Raw genomic sequence first — 17,495 nt, forward strand, 5'->3', positions numbered from 1 at the left:
ATCTGAATGCATCACACACGAACGGCACTGCACGCCACCGCGCATAGGACGCGTCCCATAATTACACAGACGTACAGTCATCAATATGTACCATACCACCACTCAGACCACGAACGGGAACAATGATCATGCTGTTACACTATGACCTTCCCGCTCGAGTTTTCTCCGCTTGCGCTCCTGCTCCTCGATGATGAGCTGCTCTGCCGCGCTGAGCGACCGCTTCTTGTCGTTAGCTGGTGCGGGCTTGGAGGCGGCGGCCTTGAAGACATTCGGTCGCTTCAAGGGGTTCGCCTTTAGTGGGTTGAGCTTGAGTGGTGCGGGGGCGGAGGGAGCGGGGGTGGCAGTGGTCTTCGGAGCAAATGAGAGCTTAAGCTTCTCCGCGCCTTCGTCACGCTTGAGGCCCACTTCCGGCTCCTTTTCCTTCTCCTCCTCGGAGCCCGATGATGGTGAGGTTTTAGCCTCAGCCTTCGCGCGCTCGATCTGCTCTGCGATGAGATTGCGCTCGCGCTGCTCGTCTGATGTCGTGAGGCGCTCCTTCTTCTGTGCGGCGTCCTACAGACAAGGAAAGCAAGTCAGTCGATGGCAGGTGGCGGCGCCCATGAGCAGTACGCACCTGCTTCGCCAGCGCTTTCGGGCTGTTGTCGATCCAAGCAATGAACCAGCCCTTCTCCGTCTCATCCACGCGAGCAACACCTGTCCGGCCCAAGTGCTTGATGAACTCCGTGAGCGTGACCCATCGCGTCGCGTTCATGTGCAGATGGCTCTTGTCCGAGATGTACTCCTGATATACACGGTTCGCCAGCACGCGCTTCGTACCGAACCTGTGACGAAATAGCATCATTGAACACACTGCAAGCAGTACAACGCCCACGCACCTCCTGCTCAGCAGCCTCACAAACTCGCTCTGGAACTCGGCGGAGAAGTTCGAGATGTGCTTCCCTGCGTGCTCGCCGACGACGAGCATCTGCCGGAGATGGGACTCGGATTGGGCATGGCACTTGAAGCCGTTCTCGTCACGGCACTGTTTCTCGCAGACTTGACAGTACCAGCGCAGCCGCTGCAGGCCTTTCGACTTCATCTGATTGGCGACATATTTCGGGGTTCCGACTTCCGCGCGAGGCATCTTGGGTTATCGAATGAGTGCAAGGGGGCGCGGGGGCGTGCAGATGATGGGGGGAGAAGGCAAGATGTGGCGCGGCTCACGTAAGGGGGAATGCCGGTTCGGGCACATGTCAAATTCAACTGGACCCACAAGCGTAAATATGTTTTATGGACGAACTTCCGGAAGTCGGGCTACTCAATTGTCGTGGGTTCAAGTCGGCCCCCGCGCAAGTATATACTCAAAGAGGGTGATTCAGCTGAAGATTACCCATTACAAAGGCCTGAACCAGGGTCAGGGTCAGTGACAGTGGGACCTGAAGAGAATCCGTTGTGGCTGTACCACCTGTTCTTCGACTTAGGCGCGGCCTGTCTCGTCCTCCATGAGCTTCGAATATTCGCACATCCTCGGCCTATCATATATCTCCGTATACCGGATCATGAATAATTCCCTTGACCGGACAAAACCACGCTTTGCGCGCATAAGGAAATAAACCCCATGGAGTGTCAGGAGTCTGTTGAGGGCCGTCATGCAGGATGAATCGATTGTCGGTATGTTGTAGAACGCCTTGAATTCCCTGTATAGACACCAATGAGATCTCATGGATTGCCGGACGCATTCACAGTGCCACTCGCCTCCCGCGCGCCTTTCAGGATTGACTTCAGATTACACAAGGTACGCGTGCACAGAGGCCTGGCGCGGGAGGTGTTGACACTAAGACTGGGGCTGTCGCGCATCCGCGAAGGAAATGAACAGTGTGTTATGTCAAAGAATGACCGCGGCAAGTGCCGGTTACATTGGCCACAAGCCACCCGCAACCTGACCGACAAAGTTCAACGAAGGGCACAAACATGAGAACGCACGCTTGTCAGTATGTAATGGGTGAAGCCGCCAGAAATTTCTGCGCGCGATTCACATGAGTACCGGCTGCAGAGCGATCGAGCGGCCTACTCACCAGATCCAGGGTGAGATATCTTGTGTTCAAAACCCTTGTGGCTCAAAAGTTGCAACGAGAGACCTCATCTCGTCTGAAGGCACCGCGGAGGAACCGTACTTAGTGCTCATGCTGCTGGGCTTGCGGTCGCCATAAATCTGGTCCAGTCAAATGCGCACGAGACTAGCTCCTGTACTTTGTGGCACTTCGATGTCCATAATTCAGTCGACGCTACCCACGCCGAGGGACGAAAACAAACAGACGGTGTTCGACCCCAGAAATCAATTACCCAGTGCTTCACGAAGCCGACGAAGACGAGCCCCAGCCCCGAGCCTGCGCGCACTCAGTCGTAAGCATCGACGTTACCACCAAACCAGGCACTTCAATCGCCATCGGATCGCTTCACCCATGACTCGGTACACCGTCGACACGCTTTCACGGGTCGATACGCGTCCACGGGTTGACACGCCTCCATCGACAGAGGGCCAGCCTTGCGGGAGGCGCCGGAGAAGATGGACGATGGGAGGGCATCTGCCGGCTCCGCATATTGTGCTCGGTGTTCAGAGCCTGTAGCGAAGGCTTCGCCAAGTTTGCCACCTTCCCAGGCGGTCCCTGAAGCGCAAGATCCGCCTCATGCGCGAGGGCTGCGAAGGCGTGAGCGGGTGGTACCTCCAAGTTGCATGGGCGTGAGGACGCGCTGTTTACGACGCGCCGGAATGAAGAACGGGGCGGGTCCAGCCGACGATGGCGAGTCCAGCGGCTCATAACATAATGGAAATGGAGAAGGAGGCGTCCGTGGGCGCGAGGCAGCTGCAAGCTAGAAGGATGGCGAATTAGACTCGCCGCGGAGGCGGATGGAGGCGAAATAGACTCACCACGGAGAGGAGGCGCGCGTCGATACGTATAACGCGTGCGGGTGTGCGACAGCGCGTGGTCGTGAGCAGTACATCATAGTCCACAGGATGTGAGAAAGGGCGATGGCGCCCTGGATATAGTTTACGGTGAGAGTCTGCGCTTCTAGACTAGTAAGTGCTTCGTACCTCGAGTTCGTTGGTAAAGGATCAGTGAGAAGGAGCGAGTAGAGGGGCAGTAAGTTCACGAATAAAAAGAGCCACTGCCTGAAGAAAAATGAATTGTCTGAGTCGCGGGAGAGGTATGGCTGCCCGGCTAGTCAGGCGCGCAGGCGAGGCTCTCACGACTGGGTTTACCGACCGTCAGTCGGTGGCATTGGCCTGAGTACAAGGGCTCTGGATTGTACCGAGGGTCAATTGAGTACACGACGCCACCGCATACCTTTCGCGCGTGCTGCCGGATTTCGCAGCCGCAGTAGCAGTTAGCACTTTCGGGTATCCCAGGGAGTCAAGCACACGTTGCATCCTACATAGAGTACCATCGATATACATAATTTCTGTGCGTGGTGGGCGTCAGTCAGTGGATCGGAATCATACAAAGCCTAGGCATACCTTTTCCACATGTCGCTGAGTTGCATGTACACAGGCGCCGTAGAGTTCAGCGCGTCGCCGGGCCGCGACCCTTATAGCTTGAAGGCGGACGCCACGATGTTGCGAGCGGCCGGGCTTATCTTGGTCAATCGTCTCCAACGAGGGATTCGACCTACCATAGTACATGCTCGCCGCGTCCACATGCAGCCAGCGAGCCGCCGGTGTGTCGACAAGGCCCAGAGCGACATAGCGACTGAGGTTTGAGAGAGGGTTGCATCTGCATGGGACGGGAGGAGAGAATTGACTGATCAATGTCGGCGAATCAGACCCAAAAAGGTCTGAAGAGCGATACAGTCTTGAAGAATGACCATGATGACAGTCAACAGGGTCGTAGTTGCGTGGTGTATTAGTCGGACTCTATGAGGACGCGTTCACGCGTAATACGAAGGCCGCGCAACCGTCGGTGGTTGTCCATTGACAGCTATACCAAAGCTATACGAGCAGCCGGTCGGTATTTTGGGGGCGTGTCGTTATGCCGCTGGAATGAAGCCGGGTATCAATGAGATGTGTCCTTTCGTATGCTGGAGGACGTACAAAGATGCAAGTAACGACGCGGATAGCCATGCCTTCCAAGAGTCAAGGTCCCATACCCTAGACTGTAGCCGGCGAGCTATCAGTGTACAACGCTCGAACTTTCGTGTCAGCCTATTTGCGAAGAGCGAGAAGCAGTAGCGTTCGACGACGAACACTATCTCGAGGCCTCACCCCTTTGAGCAGTCTCGACGAGTGCCGTCAAGGCCTGGCGATCAGTCACGCTGCGCAAGGGGGCGGTATCGGCCGTATAGCGATGCCTACGTCGACAGTCGGTCTCAAGAGGAGCCCTCATCTGACAGACGGTGCTGAGAGGTATGGAGACGACGCGGTGGACGGTGTCTTCTGATTATATTCGGCGGCCTGAGATCGGGTGCAGTGTGTGACCAAGTATAGAGTAGTGGAAGTCAACCCTTCACGTTCGCCTCTCACAGCGCGTGAGAATGAGGGTATAGCCAGCGAGAGCTCTGAAGCGCCACATGATGGATAGCCCGACAACGTGCGGTGTACTAGGATTTGGAGGCTTGACTGTCAACGGACCGAAGTTGATTTAGCGTGCCGTGAGATAGCGTGGAAAAGTTCCCTGGGCAGGCGTCACGAGCAGACAAAAGTTCATAAGTCGCGAAAGAGCGACACCCGGTTTGTTTTGTTGTCGCCCTCTTTGCTCATGGCGGTCAAGAACAAGGCCCACAAAGCACGAAGGCGTGCGAAAAGCGCGTACCGTAACGGTACCACGTGATGTGACTGGTTTAAGGGCACGCCAATGCAAATTTTTGATTATATCTTGCTTTTGATCGATAACTAGAATCTAAAAGGACACGGTACGCGTCGTCGCAGAACACAACTTGTCTTACGCGCTCATCTCCACGCAGAAATGGATGTCCAGGCTCTCACCGCGCTCTTCACGACCAGCTACAACCCAGATCCGAATGTGCGCAAGGCAGGCGAGCTGCAGATCCGGAAGGTGCGTGAGCAATCCGACGCGTTCTGAGCGTGCCACTAAGTGGCATTCAACTTTGCGTCCATAGGTCGGGCTTCAGGAAGGCGTGATCACTGTATTGCTGCAGATCTTGAGCGCGGACGAGGGATCAGTCGACCCGTGCGTGTTCAGCTCGATTCCGCATCGCGTCCACTGACCACCTTCTGCAGAGCGACGCGTCAGGCAATAACTGTCTGGATCAAGAATCGCGTCCAGTATGGCTACCCCCTCACCGAGCTTGACCCCCGCCGACCGGACCGTGCACCCATCTCGCCGTCCGACAAGGCCGCGCTCAAGCAGTCCATTCTCCCCTTCCTCTCCGCCGCACCATCTCGTGCCGTCAGCGTGCAGCTTTTCAGCACGCTCAAGTCAATCGTCGCCCACGACTACCCTGAAAACTGGCCAACACTTACCGACGAGATCAAGGCCCTCCTCACCAGCTCAAATATCCGCGAAGTCCACGCCGGATGTCTCGCCACACTCTCTGCGATCCAGGCGTGGCGCTATCGCCAGAACGGCGACAACATGGAGCGCATTGTGGAGGCGCTCTTTCCCTCGCTTGTCACGATCGCGACGCAGATGATGGAGAACCCGTTCAACCCGGCGCAAAAGGAGGAGATCCCGACCCTGCTTCACCTCATTTTGAAGTCCTACAAGACGAGCATCCTCATCAACCTCAGCAAGCACCAGCAGAGCCCGGACAGCCTGGTGCCTTGGGGTCGCCTGCTCTTCAACGTCATCAACCTGCGCTTGCCTTCGGAGGTCGTACCCGAGTCCGAGGAGGAACGGGAAGCCAGCGAATGGTGGAAGGCGAAGAAGTGGGCGCACGGCACCCTCTGCCGCTTGTTCCACCGCTTTGGCAACCCATCGCAGATGCCAAGCAAGCTGAAGGAAAGCTACGCTGCGTTCTCCGAGCACTTCGTCACCGCCTTTGCGCCTGAGATCTTGAAGACCTATCTTTCCGAGGTCGACCTCTTCGTCTCTGGTCAGGCATGGCTTTCGAAGAAGTGCCAGTACTACATCCTGGAGTTCTTTAACGAATGGTACGCACCGGTCAAACTCGCAAACACTGATGTCTCACCTTCACTTTCAGTGTCAAGCCGAAGAGCACCTGGACGCTGCTCAAGCCTCACGTCCAGAACCTCGTCCAGACCTTCGTCTTCCCCCACCTCACCTTCAACGCCGACAAGCAGGCCATGTGGTCCGGCGACCAGCTCGAATATGTCCGTGTTACCATCGACGAATACGAGGCGCCGAACACCCCCACGGCTGCCGCCACGACCTTCCTCTTCACGCTTGTTACGACGCGTACCAAGATGACATTTATGCCCATCATGACCTTCATCAACAATGTCTTGAACTCGTAAGCAGCTGCCTTGCACGTCTGTTTAGTCTCATATGCTGACAACGCATACAGCGACGCCGGCCCCACGCAGCGCTTCGGTGCCCTCAACATGACCGCCGCGCTCGGCCCCTACATCCTCCGCCACCCCGAGATCGAGAACACGCCGACGATGGAGAACTTCATGCAGCAGTACGTGCTGAAGGAGTACTCGTCTTCGGAGCCGTACATGCGCAGTGTGGTATGTCTTGCCTCCACTGCCACCGTCGCATACATCCGTTGCTGATGCCTCGACCAGGCCTTCGAGATCTTCGGCACCCTCACCAAGTCGGGCTTGCAATGGTCGAACCAAGAGCACCTTGGGCAGCACTTCCATGCTATTCTCGCCGCCCTCGACGACCCCGAGCTCCCCGTCCGCGTCCAGGCTGCCCTCGGTATCTCCGAGCTCGTCCAGGCGCACGAGATCATCCGCAAGGAGGTCGCGCCCCAGATCGGCAAGGTCATCCAGGACCTGTTGAAGCTCTCCGAGGAGACTGACCTCGATGTCCTCAACCACTGCATGGAGGTCATGGTCGACAACTTCCAGGACGAGCTGATGCCGGTGGCGACGCAGTTGGCGCAGCGTTTGGTATGCTGTCATTTGCGTCAAACATCTTTCACCGGGACTAACGTCTTTCCCTAGTGCTCGCTCTACATCCGCCTTGCCCAAGACGCCGGCGGGCAGGAGGCCATGGACGCGGATGCTGACCTCGAGACGCTCGTTATGGACACCGGCGACGAGGACAAGACGTTCGCGGCCATGGGTGTCGTGAAGACACTTTGCACGGTCATCTTGGCTGTTGACAGCTCGCCGGAGATTATGGGTCAGATCTGCGAGATTATTGTGCCCATCATCTCGTTCACACTCGAGCGCAAGATCATCGGTATGTTTCAAGTGTATAAGTAAAGGAGGAGAAGATGCTGACTCGTCTCAACAGACCTCTACGACAACATGTACGACCTCCTCGACACCCTGACGTTCCGTATGCGGTCCATCTCGCCCAGCTTATGGCCGATCTTCGAGCAGACCTACCAGCTGTTCAAGACCGACGGCATCGACTTCTTGGACGAGATGCTGCCCGTGCTCGACAACATGCTCTCGTACGGCTCGGATATCTTCAAGCAGCGCGCGGACTACCGCCAGATGGTGGTCGACATCTACGTCACTGCGATGAATGCCTCGCAGCTCGGCGACAATGATCGCGTCAACGCGTGCAAGCTCGTCGAGTCCATCTTGCTCAACTTGCGCGGTGCTGTCGATGATGTATGCTCTCACTCTTACAAAGTCTCTGCCAGCTTTCTGACCTCCTTCTCCAGCACCTCCAAGTCATCATCGCCACCGCCCTGACCGCCTTCGCCCAGAAAGACAACCACACGCTCGCCCTGCGCACGATGAACCTCGAGGTCCTCATCAATGCCGTCCTCTACAACCCGACCGCGTCGCTGCACATCATCGACTCTGCCTCGCCGGGCATCGCACGCACCTTCATCGACCGCTGGTTCACGGCGATCAGCAAGGGCCAGCTGCCGCGCGTGCACGACAAGAAGCTGAGCATACTGGCGCTGTCGGCGCTGCTGGAGGTGCCGCCGGCGTCTATTCCGGAGAGCTTGAAGGCGGGCTGGCCGGGGATTGTGGGCGGGGTGTTGACGGTGTTCAAGGAGTTGCCGAAGGCGATTGAGCGTGAGTGCAGTGAATGTTGGTAGAGAGGTGCACGAACTGACAGTAACATAGACCGCAAGCTCCTCGAAGAGAAGATGGAGGACGACAGCGATGACGATGAGTTCGATGAGGGACGCTTGTTGAACTTGCGGGATGATGATGGTGAGCAAGTTATTCCTCCTTTTGCTCAATCAACTACTAACATCATATTTAGACGACGTCTGGGACGAGGACTCCGCCTACCTCGAGATGCTCGCGAACGAGAGCGCGCGCCAGCGCGAGCGCCTCGAGAAGAAGGAGGCCGGCAAGGAGGTCGATGAGGACGACGAGTCGGACGACGAGAACGTCGAGGAGGAGCTCGGGTACCTCAGCCCGCTCGACAACGTGAACCCATACGCGTCGTTCAAGCAGGCGTTGACGAGTGAGTGGTTTACCTTTCGTTTGGGTTGGGTGGGAAATGGTGTGCTGACGATTGTTTTAGCTTTCCAGATGCAGAACCCGGAGGCGTACCAGGCGGCGACGACGAGTTTGTCGCCGGAGCAGCAAACCTTGCTCATGGAGGTTATGAAGCTTGCGGAGACGCCGCAGTAGGCGAGCACATCGCTGCTTTGCTCTGTGGATCCGTTAATCTTCCTTCACGCCTTCAGTCTCTGTTACTACGATTTAGACATGATCATTTCCTCTCAACGACATCTCCGCTTCTCTGACGTAAGTGCACAATTCACGTCTTATGTAGTTCGCAACCTCCTTTTTATTCTGTCGTTCCGCTGCTGCTACCTTGTATGTTTTGTGTTGTCGCTGCCCCTCTTGGATAATTTGTTGCATATCGAATAATATTCCCTTCTGTCTGTGCTTTGGCTGGTGTACATGAGTATCGGTTCTGCAGAGCGCTCGAGCTTGATGTTCCCCGAGGTATCGCTGTCGGTCTAGTACCGCCTATCACCTACTCCGCCACCAATGCACCCTCCGCAGCTCCACGCCGTCGTCGACCGCCCCTTCCCCTACCACCTCCCCGACTTCCCTCGCCCCTTCCACCTCTACTACCTTCACCCCTCAATGACTTTCTCCTCTTCCTAGGCGCGGACTCTTCCGAACTAGCCTCACTAGCCTCTGACTCCGTCGTGCGTTCGTCGTCCCCGGTATCCTTCTGTCCATCACCCCCGCCACCTCCCTCGCCCCCATCATCGCCCTCCTCGTGTGTGCCGCTTGTGGTGTCACGACGGACGCGGCCTTTGGCCTGCGCATACGCCTCCAGCGGTCGCCAGTCGTCGTCGTGCCGCTGGCTACCGTGCTCGAAATACGAGGCTCGGGTGATGGTGTGCGAATCAAAGTCGGGCGCCGAGGCGAAGGCGTGGGCGCCGTGGTAGGGGACGGTAATGGGGCTGGAGGGGATGTTAGTTGTTGGTGTATGGTGTAGGAGGGATGGATAGATCGAGGGAGAAGAGAGGGAGGTGTACGCACTCATCCGAGTCATATATCACGACCTCGCAGTCTGTTGGCGCGAGGCGTTCGAGTTCGAGCATTCTATGCGGTGTGATTAGCGTCCTTCTTGATCATAACATTCCTATCCGCAAATGCAGCGCCTCGTAAGAGACCAGCGCGTAGGGGAGGCCATCGAGCGCAGGTATACGGAGTAGAGAAAACGATCATGAGCGGACAGAGTAAACCAAACGCAATCACTCACAACCTCTCCCTGAACCCTTTGAACTTCGTACACCCGCCCACAAGCCCGATATTCGCCCAGAACATGCCCTGAAGGTCGTCCGGGAGGGCGCCGATGGAGGACGCGACGGCGTGCGCGATGCCGGCTTGATCAAGGCCTGAAGGGTTGGCGTTAGTCCACAGCACACTCAGTCAACCGTGAAGTCGAATGACGGTATCCATGGAATGGAGGAGACGCGAGAGGGAAAGAAAGATTGCAGAGACTGACCTATATCACTCGGCGTGAACAGCAGCTCTGGCACGCTGAAGCGTTCGTTGCCCATTAGCAGCACCTGACTTGCGTCAACGTCTTTGCGAGTCGCGGAATCGACGTTCTTTCGAGTCGCGCCGTCGGCGTCCATGTCATTCGCGCCATCCACGTCCATGTCGTTCGCGCCGTCGACGTTTATGTCATTCGCGCTCTTGACATGCCCGTGCGGCGACTTCGTGAGGTCGGGGAGGACGTAGGAGAGGGTGGTGCTGCGGTCGTGACTGAGGTAAGGAGATGTGTTAGCAGGACGTTCCCTTGAGAGGGGCACAAAGTGCTGCGGACGTGCGGAAAGTGAAGCGGGCGTGCGGTCGTAATCAAACCATCGAAGCAAGCAAAGAGGAAGCCAAGAGCAAAGGGGACATTATACTGACCGCGCCCTCTCCAAATCCTGCGCAAAGTCCAGCGACACAAAGCAGCACGTCTCCTTGACATGGTTCATGACAACCGTCTGGTCCATCATGTTCCACTGGCGGAAGGAGACGAGCTCTTTGAGGTGGTTGGTGAGGAGCTTGCCGCCGACATCGACGCTAGAACGAATAAAAGATTGTCAGCGAGATTGTTAGTAGGTCAACTCGCAGGTGACGGTGCGATGAATTGGTGGAGCGAGATGTGAACACGCGATGGGTGCATTAAAGGTTACTTACCGTCTGACAGCATTCCATTGAACATGGCCATTGATGGCTGGAATCGCGTGCGAGAAGCTGAATCCGCAATCGAGGATCAGCGAGCATTCGGGCGGCGGAAGGCCTGGCTGAGCGAAGAGAGAGCCGTATGGTACGAGAGAGGCGGCTGGCGAGGCATCAGCAGTGTGAAAGAGCAGCACAACAGAGTAATATACGCGTCCGTCTGCAGTATGACCTGAATTCATACTCTTCGAAAATAAATTGATCGTAGGTCCTTTGCAGATTGGGAAGGTTAAAGTACGGCTCAGTCAAGAGCAAGGTGGATTGCTGAGTGTCTATCTGCGCAGGTTAGACAATGACTTACGGCAGGCAAGAAACCTACATTCAGACATTCCTTGGAAAATACCCCATCCCAGACGGCCTTCTGAGCATCCCAGTCTGTGACGAAACCCTTGAGTATGTTGAACGGTGCTCGCGATGAATGATGTGACGAAAGCCTACCTTCTCAATGGGTAGCCGGAAGTGCAAGGAAGAAAAGTCGGAGCATCTCGCGTATTCGTGTCCGACGTACGTTTCCTTGTCGCCTTTGGAACGAATGACCGCGTTCGGGACAATTCTGGGCTCGGTCCTCAGCGAAAGATTCACACGCAGTCAGTTTGGGCAGCGACAGACAATGGTTCCGGATGCACGCCAACGACGCCTGCCTTGACCGTATAGCCCCCATTATCGAGTATGACCACTGGGGAGTCCATGTTGAACTTGCACGTGAGGTTTCAGAACAAAAGCGTGTGTTGTTCTGTGTTTGTGATGGGGTGATGCCCCAGACTCGGCCCAGACTTCCGGGATGATGACACTGGTCTTGTCCGGCGCACAAAGCTCGTCCTCGCCTGTTGTCTCCTGCTGTTTGCCACGATCCCACCCAAAGCACCGTGCGCGGTCTGCTCATGCTGCTTCGTCCCTCTCTCCTAACCCCCGAACTCGTCTAAACATGCGTCTGCACCCCCAAGAGCGCGTGTCTTACGACAAGACTCCCTCGACCAACTCTCGGGTCGTCGGCGTCCAGGAGAGCGCCGAGTACGCAGGCGACTCGGCCGAAGTAGCCGCTGGCGACCGCGGAGCCCTCGTCGACAACGACGAGGAGGAACGCACGCTCAAGCGTGTACAGGAGCTGTGGTTTGACGATGGGAATATCGTTCTTCAGGCGGAGGACACGCAGTTTCGCGTGCATCGGTCGATACTCGCCATCCACTCCAATGTCTTTCGTGGCATGCTCTCCCTACCACAGGTGGGGTGCGACGAGGAGAAGATCGATGGCTGTCCGGTTGTCTTCCTTCCAGGGGACGCCGCACAGGACATGACCTACCTTTTCATGGCCATCTATTACTCTGAGTACGTGTTCATGTCCAACCCTCGTCAGCCGACCCCCATCTGACCGTCCCTTAGCTTCTTCGAGTCCCCACCTGCCCCCACGACCTTTGCCATCGCCGCAGGCATCCTGCGCGCCGCCACGAAATACGACATCCTCATGCTCCGCAACCGCGCCGTGCGCCACTTCGACACAGTCTACCCCACCGAGCTCCCGCCCTCCCCCGTCGACACCGTCGCAGGCATCCCGCCCACCTTCGGCACCTTCCAGCCCTCGCGCCAGGAAGACGCCGAGGCGCTCCACCTCGCGCGCACGCTCGACCTGCCGTGGATCCGGCCCTACGCGATGTACCGCGTCTCGACGCGCGGGCTGATCGCGGACCAGGAGACGACGCAGCAGGCGGACGAGTTCCAGTGCGTGAGCGTCGCGGACCGCTTCAAGTGCCTGCAGGCGCAGACGAAGCTGCTCTACGCGACGCTCAACGACGTGCTCTCCTTCCTGCGCACGTCGCACACGTCGCACTCGTGCCAGAGCGCGGACCGCTGCAAGCAGAGCCGCATCGAGTGGATGGAGGAGGCGCTGCAGTGGGACTGGATCGACCCGTTCTTGATCGAGTTTGAGCCGCGGTGGGAGAAGGGGCTCTGCGAGGAGTGTGTCTGCGTCGCGAAGGCCGACTTTGAGGACGGCCGCGCCATCGTCTGGTCGAAGCTGCCAGAGATGTTCTCGGTTGCGAAGAGTTGGGACCACCTGGAGACGTTGAAGTATAGGGAGCATAATCCAGGTCTCAGCCACCCAGATATGTAATCCTCGCGCGCGATGGGTGTCGACCTTGGCGAGCGACCTGCCGCCTAACTGGCAGCTTAACCCTCAGTGCATAACCCACGCACCCGAATCTACCCAACCCTTTCTTGGAGACGAACGAACGACACGATATTGTCACTGTATAGTATGCCATGTACAACCACCACCACTGATTCGCTCTTTGGGACTCTGGAGGGCCGCGTCTACGAATCTACTTTTTTCTGCGTCTGATTCTGTCGCATCTGATCTTCTGTTGCATCTTTGTCTACTGCGTTGCACAATGTTTATTCCATGCTTTCGCTGTCATAAGTCTGACTCAGTGTGGGTTAGATTGACGTGACCTCCAAGGTGAGAGCGACGAGCGTTGGCCGCTCCACATTTGTGCGACACAAATATCTGTACAAGCACGTGGCCAACTGACTTCGGCAAGTTCCGTAGGGTCTTAAGCGGCCGCGGCACCGTTGGTAGCTGCCCTCATCTGCAGAGCCTGCAGTGTACGTCAGTACTACGTTTCATGTTGAGCAGGTAATTTGAGCTCACAGAACTGCAGAGGACGGAAGGCACTAGAATTGAGCGAGTTTACCCATCCACCGCAGGGCTATCGACATGTCGCTCTCGCCAGAATCTCCCGTATCAACCAACTGCCGTCCGAACTGCTCATCAAAATCTTCGAGAAATGCATAGAGCATATAGTCGGCAATCTTACTTACCACGAGGCGGCGTCGATGCTGGGGCCGGAATACCCTTCGCTCGTCGTGTCGCACGTATGCCGCCGCTGGCGGGAGATCGCGCTCGACTGTCCAGGTCTGTGGCAGTGGTTCTCGATACGGCCGTGTAAAAACAAGTCGCGTCAGCGACTCGCGTCCTTATTTGCGGCGCGGGCGAGGGGAACGGGCCTCCACGTCCGAGCTGTAGGGGTCAAGGACGAAGAGATCCGCGGCGAGCCCTGCGATTGCGCCCTCGTCTTCATCATTCGACAAACTCCTGCGATCGTGGAGCTCGAGCTCGACGATCCCAGCGAGGACACCGCGCACTACCTATGGGAATTGACGTCACCCTCGCTCAAGCGCTTCGCCCTGACCATCGGGTGGGTGCCTGCCGACCCGCGGGTCGTAGAACTGCTCTCGGTTACCTTCCTCACACGCGGTATAGAGGAGTTGCACTGGGAGTCTGCCACTTTTATGCCCGAGCTCGTCAATTGGCGGAACCTGCGATCCCTTACACTCGAGCGCGCCGACATCGACCGCCCAACGTTCCTGCATATCGTGTCGAGCGCCCCGGATTTGCGGCACCTTCAAATCCGGGTAATCAGCGCCTCGCTAGGTGGAAGCTTTGCGCATACCGCCGCGACGTATCGGCTGAACGCGTTGGAAGAGCTGGAGATGCATGGCTACGGGGAACAGGACGAGCTCTTCCGCGACCTGCACACCCCGCGTCTGCGACGCTTCAGTCTGGAGCGCGATGATAACCTCGGGAGCGAGGATGCGGGTAGTCAAGGCTGGCCGTTCGGGAATATCACGGTTCTCCTTGACTTCCTGCGTCGCACACAGGGGAATATGGAGCGACTCGCACTGCGCGGTGGCCGAACCCTCGACGAAACTACCGTCCTGCGCATCATCGAGATGCCGCAGATGTCCGCGCTCAAGATCCTACGCATTCAAGGAGTCGAAGGAGATGTAGGCGACGCCGTCTTCGCCAGACTAGGCCCAGAAGCACGGGACGACGCAGGCCGCGCACTGCTACCACGTCTCGAACGGCTTACACTTTTCACCTGTCGCACTACTGACGGCGTCATATCCCGGATGATGGAGTTCCGTCGCGAACAGGGATATCCCCTCGTCATGCTCAGAGTGAAGTATCCTTCGGGCGTCTACGGTCCTTCCCCGGTCGACCGTGCTGCCTTTGAGACGCTCATTAAGCTGGATCGATGGATTAGGTGGTAGCGGCGTTGGCGAAATCGGGTGGCGATTCTTCTCTGTAGGGTAAGCGCCTTCGATGTATTTTGTAAGGACACGGCTGATTGACGTATCCATTGCTGGTCAGAGTTCTTGACCTCACCTCGCCCCGGTATAGTGATGTTTGTGGTGAGTGGCGAGCCTCTTATATAGTCTCTTCTGTTCTCGTGTTACACAGCCTCACGGAATTTGAATCCAGTCTTTCACGTTGACATTCCTTTGCCTTCCTCGCCGGTTTAATCATTGCCTTTGTCTGTGTTTGTTGAAGGAACGGAAGCGTCTTGAATTACCCCAAGGGAAAAATCCTTCGTGTTTTTATTGTTTGTGAACTCTTTATCTGTCTTTCACGAAGCCTGTGTTTGTTTGAATCGCGGTATATATAGAGAGAGTACAGTTGGAAGGCGTCCCTGTACACTGACGCCGCTTTCCTCCCTCATTCGTCAAGTGATATCCTTGCTCCAGAATGTCCCTCGCTGATTCACGCCATGCGCCAGGTTCTGATCGCTCGCATGCCCCCCTGATCAACGACTTGCCCGCAGAGCTGCTGTCGTCGATTTTCGAGTGGTATATGTTCCCGGGAGAGCCTGGCTTTTTTGGCGATTATTTTCCAGAGGTGCCGCTCGTGGTCTCTCACGTGTGCAGACTATGGCGCGAAACCGCCCTTGATCTGCCCTTCATGTGGCGCCGCATCCTCGTCAAGACCTGCCAGAACGAAGGCCGCTACCTTCTCGCCCAGATGTTCTTGCAGCGTACCAAAGACCAGACTATCGCGCTATGCTACTCCGAGACAGGGTGCAAAAAGGATCATCGAGGGAAGCCCTGTACGGCCGCCATCGAGTTCGTCATCCGCAACATAGGGCAGTTGCACTCTCTCATCCTCGAGGACATCGAAGGCGAGACCCTTTCTTGCCTGTCCAAGATTCCCGGTGATGCCGCATCTCGCCTGTCGTGTCTCGTCGTCACAGTTGATTGGCGATGCCAGGCCTTTCCGCCGGTGACCATGCAGGCTGCGCTCTCTCCCCTCTACCGCGCACCATCGCTGCGCATCCTCGACTGGGGACTGCATACACTCGAAAAAGATATTCTTTGGGGGCAACTGACGCGGGTGGAAACGACGATCTCCTCTATCGACGTCAAGGACTTCTTGCATATTCTCGCTTGCGGGAAGGTCCTTCAGTCCGTCAGGGTGTATCTCGAGAACCCCCGGCAGATGGACGAGGCGGTCCAAGTCTCGACAGCGCGCTATGCGCCTGTTGAGAATGTCACAATCAGGGAAATGGATCTAGAGTGTGATGGGCCGCAGGACGACCTCTTTCGCGCTCTCCGTCTTCCGAATCTGACGCGCCTAGCGCTCTCTCCCCTGAGTGAATCCGACGGGATGAGAGTGCTATTCAACGACTTTCAGGTCTTTTCTGACTTCCTGGGTCGTGTCAGAGGTGGACTCCAGGAATTTGCCCTTGACTACGCCCACGATCAACTCGAAGATATGGTCCGCATCCAAATATTTGGCCTTCCACAGATGTCGACGCTGCTCAATCTGCGCATAAGGGAAACAGCAGGAGGTGCAGGGGACGACTTCTTTAAGGCTCTCACGATTGACTCGCGTGGGTCGGCTCCGCTGCTACCTCGCCTCACGAGTCTCCGGACGAGTGCTTGCACAACGACGGACGGTGTTATCTCGCGGATGCTTCAGTCTCGCCACACGCACCGCTATCCTCTGCGCAACATTTTTCTTGGATACCCCTGCGGCACTGCTGTTCCCCAGCCTAGGGATGCCGCGGCGTACGACACGCTGAGTGCCATGGGATGGGAGATCGGGATAGAAGAGCTTCCCATGCCCTTTTCATGGTCAGATCAAGAGTCAGTTTGGGAGTGAGTATGTTGAAGGTCAATAGCGCCCAATTTGCAATTGCAGTGCAACTCAACAGAAGAAATGTGCTGTAGGCAAGGGTCGAGATCCAACGTAATCACGAGTTCGTCGCGAGACGATGTGTAGTTATTGCGAGATGTATACAATATCTATTGATTTTCGGAATGATTGTCATACAATCGTGCGTGTGAACTGGTTGATCTTCAGCTTGACGCAAATGGAAGGAACGTCTTGATCCGAAGTTCATTGTCTTGAACCACCATCATGGGAATTGCCGACGACGCTCACTATTGTCTTTTGCTGTGTGTCGTCTGCGGCGTCTGCAGTCTCTCCGCTCTTTTCATAAAGAAGGATACATCGCACAGCTCTGAAGACGCTGAACGGCCCCTTCTCGCCGTGATGACCCTGCGGCGGCTTATTGTCCGTAGGTGGATATGACAACGGGGGAGCGACGTCCTGGCTATTGTCTCCGCGTGTGCTCTCGAAGCCAAACTTCTTTCTGGAGTGTCTCCAGGCTCATAAAGAGAGGAGTGCGGTCGTGTTGTGTCGCTCACCTCTTCCCCTCATCTAGTAACCACCTAATCTCATGGTCAAGTGGCCATTCAGGAATCACCGCTCTCAGCAACATGACGGGGCGTCTTCCGTGCAAGCTAGAGGCGTGAACACTTATCACCATCGCGAGGCATGTCTCTGAACTAGGTCTAGAGAGGGCCAGCGCTTCGCGTGGCGTGCGGTGGGGTAGTCTAAACGGGGGGTTTTCTCGATAAATTCTGTTTGAGTGGACTGTAGTGGAACAAGAGTGGTATGTTGTTTCTCAAATAG

At 56.5% G+C, this 17,495-nt stretch overlaps 6 protein-coding genes across 6 annotated transcripts; 4 read left to right on the plus strand and 2 right to left on the minus strand.

The window, feature by feature from the left end:
- Positions 1 to 126: 126 nt before the first annotated feature.
- Positions 127 to 1,194, minus strand: SCHCODRAFT_02685882 (uncharacterized protein; the record flags this gene model as incomplete). Its single annotated transcript, XM_003034560.2, has 3 exons — positions 876 to 1,194; positions 614 to 821; positions 127 to 552 (listed from the first exon to the last, which is right to left on the minus strand). The coding sequence occupies exons 1-3, from the start codon at positions 1,121 to 1,123 to the stop codon at positions 127 to 129; spliced, it is 882 nt and encodes a 293-aa protein (XP_003034606.1). The 5' UTR covers positions 1,124 to 1,194.
- A 3,746-nt stretch (positions 1,195 to 4,940) lies between these two features.
- Positions 4,941 to 8,677, plus strand: SCHCODRAFT_02493904 (ARM repeat-containing protein; the record flags this gene model as incomplete). The annotated part of the gene is made up of 12 exons (XM_003033961.2): positions 4,941 to 5,030; positions 5,095 to 5,165; positions 5,216 to 6,088; positions 6,139 to 6,408; positions 6,463 to 6,628; positions 6,686 to 7,015; positions 7,070 to 7,310; positions 7,365 to 7,690; positions 7,744 to 8,107; positions 8,159 to 8,248; positions 8,301 to 8,507; positions 8,568 to 8,677. The coding sequence occupies 12 exons, from the start codon at positions 4,941 to 4,943 to the stop codon at positions 8,675 to 8,677; spliced, it is 3,138 nt and encodes a 1,045-aa protein (XP_003034007.1).
- A 290-nt stretch (positions 8,678 to 8,967) lies between these two features.
- Positions 8,968 to 11,530, minus strand: SCHCODRAFT_01151440 (Actin/actin-like protein). The gene is made up of 10 exons (XM_050341110.1): positions 11,354 to 11,530; positions 11,183 to 11,297; positions 11,064 to 11,132; positions 10,897 to 11,020; positions 10,703 to 10,847; positions 10,430 to 10,585; positions 10,017 to 10,279; positions 9,771 to 9,906; positions 9,548 to 9,610; positions 8,968 to 9,468 (listed from the first exon to the last, which is right to left on the minus strand). Exons 1-10 carry the CDS (start codon positions 11,431 to 11,433, stop codon positions 9,030 to 9,032), a joined length of 1,590 nt encoding a protein of 529 aa, XP_050201822.1. The 5' UTR covers positions 11,434 to 11,530; the 3' UTR covers positions 8,968 to 9,029.
- Positions 11,531 to 11,550: 20 nt separating this feature from the next.
- Positions 11,551 to 13,154, plus strand: SCHCODRAFT_02616380 (uncharacterized protein). Its single transcript, XM_003033962.2, has 2 exons — positions 11,551 to 12,070; positions 12,125 to 13,154. The coding sequence occupies exons 1-2, from the start codon at positions 11,670 to 11,672 to the stop codon at positions 12,849 to 12,851; spliced, it is 1,128 nt and encodes a 375-aa protein (XP_003034008.1). The 5' UTR covers positions 11,551 to 11,669; the 3' UTR covers positions 12,852 to 13,154.
- A 160-nt stretch (positions 13,155 to 13,314) lies between these two features.
- Positions 13,315 to 15,190, plus strand: SCHCODRAFT_02616382 (uncharacterized protein). The gene is made up of 4 exons (XM_050344755.1): positions 13,315 to 13,346; positions 13,399 to 14,830; positions 14,892 to 14,932; positions 15,002 to 15,190. Exon 2 carries the CDS (start codon positions 13,574 to 13,576, stop codon positions 14,789 to 14,791), a length of 1,218 nt encoding a protein of 405 aa, XP_050201823.1. The 5' UTR covers positions 13,315 to 13,346; positions 13,399 to 13,573; the 3' UTR covers positions 14,792 to 14,830; positions 14,892 to 14,932; positions 15,002 to 15,190.
- A 76-nt stretch (positions 15,191 to 15,266) lies between these two features.
- Positions 15,267 to 16,679, plus strand: SCHCODRAFT_02492281 (uncharacterized protein; the record flags this gene model as incomplete). Its single annotated transcript, XM_003033963.2, has 1 exon — positions 15,267 to 16,679. One exon carries the CDS (start codon positions 15,267 to 15,269, stop codon positions 16,677 to 16,679), a length of 1,413 nt encoding a protein of 470 aa, XP_003034009.1.
- Positions 16,680 to 17,495: the final 816 nt, after the last annotated feature.

Source organism: Schizophyllum commune (assembly GCF_000143185.2).
Source record: "Schizophyllum commune H4-8 unplaced genomic scaffold SCHCOscaffold_3, whole genome shotgun sequence".
Classification (NCBI taxonomy): Eukaryota; Fungi; Basidiomycota; class Agaricomycetes; order Agaricales; family Schizophyllaceae; genus Schizophyllum; species Schizophyllum commune.

Coding starts and splice junctions, on each gene's coding strand:
- SCHCODRAFT_02616382 (XM_050344755.1), top strand. CDS start 13,574: ATGCTGGGGCCGGAATACCCTTCGCTCGTCGTGTCGCACGTATGCCGC.
- SCHCODRAFT_02616380 (XM_003033962.2), top strand. CDS start 11,670: ATGCGTCTGCACCCCCAAGAGCGCGTGTCTTACGACAAGACTCCCTCG. Junction 12,071..12,124: donor ATGGCCATCTATTACTCTGA/GTACGTGTTCAT, acceptor ACCGTCCCTTAG/CTTCTTCGAGTCCCCACCTG.
- SCHCODRAFT_01151440 (XM_050341110.1), bottom strand. CDS start 11,433: ATGGACTCCCCAGTGGTCATACTCGATAATGGGGGCTATACGGTCAAG. Junction 10,848..10,896: donor GTCATACTGCAGACGGACGC/GTATATTACTCT, acceptor ATGCCTCGCCAG/CCGCCTCTCTCGTACCATAC. Junction 9,907..10,016: donor GTTCACGCCGAGTGATATAG/GTCAGTCTCTGC, acceptor CCAACCCTTCAG/GCCTTGATCAAGCCGGCATC.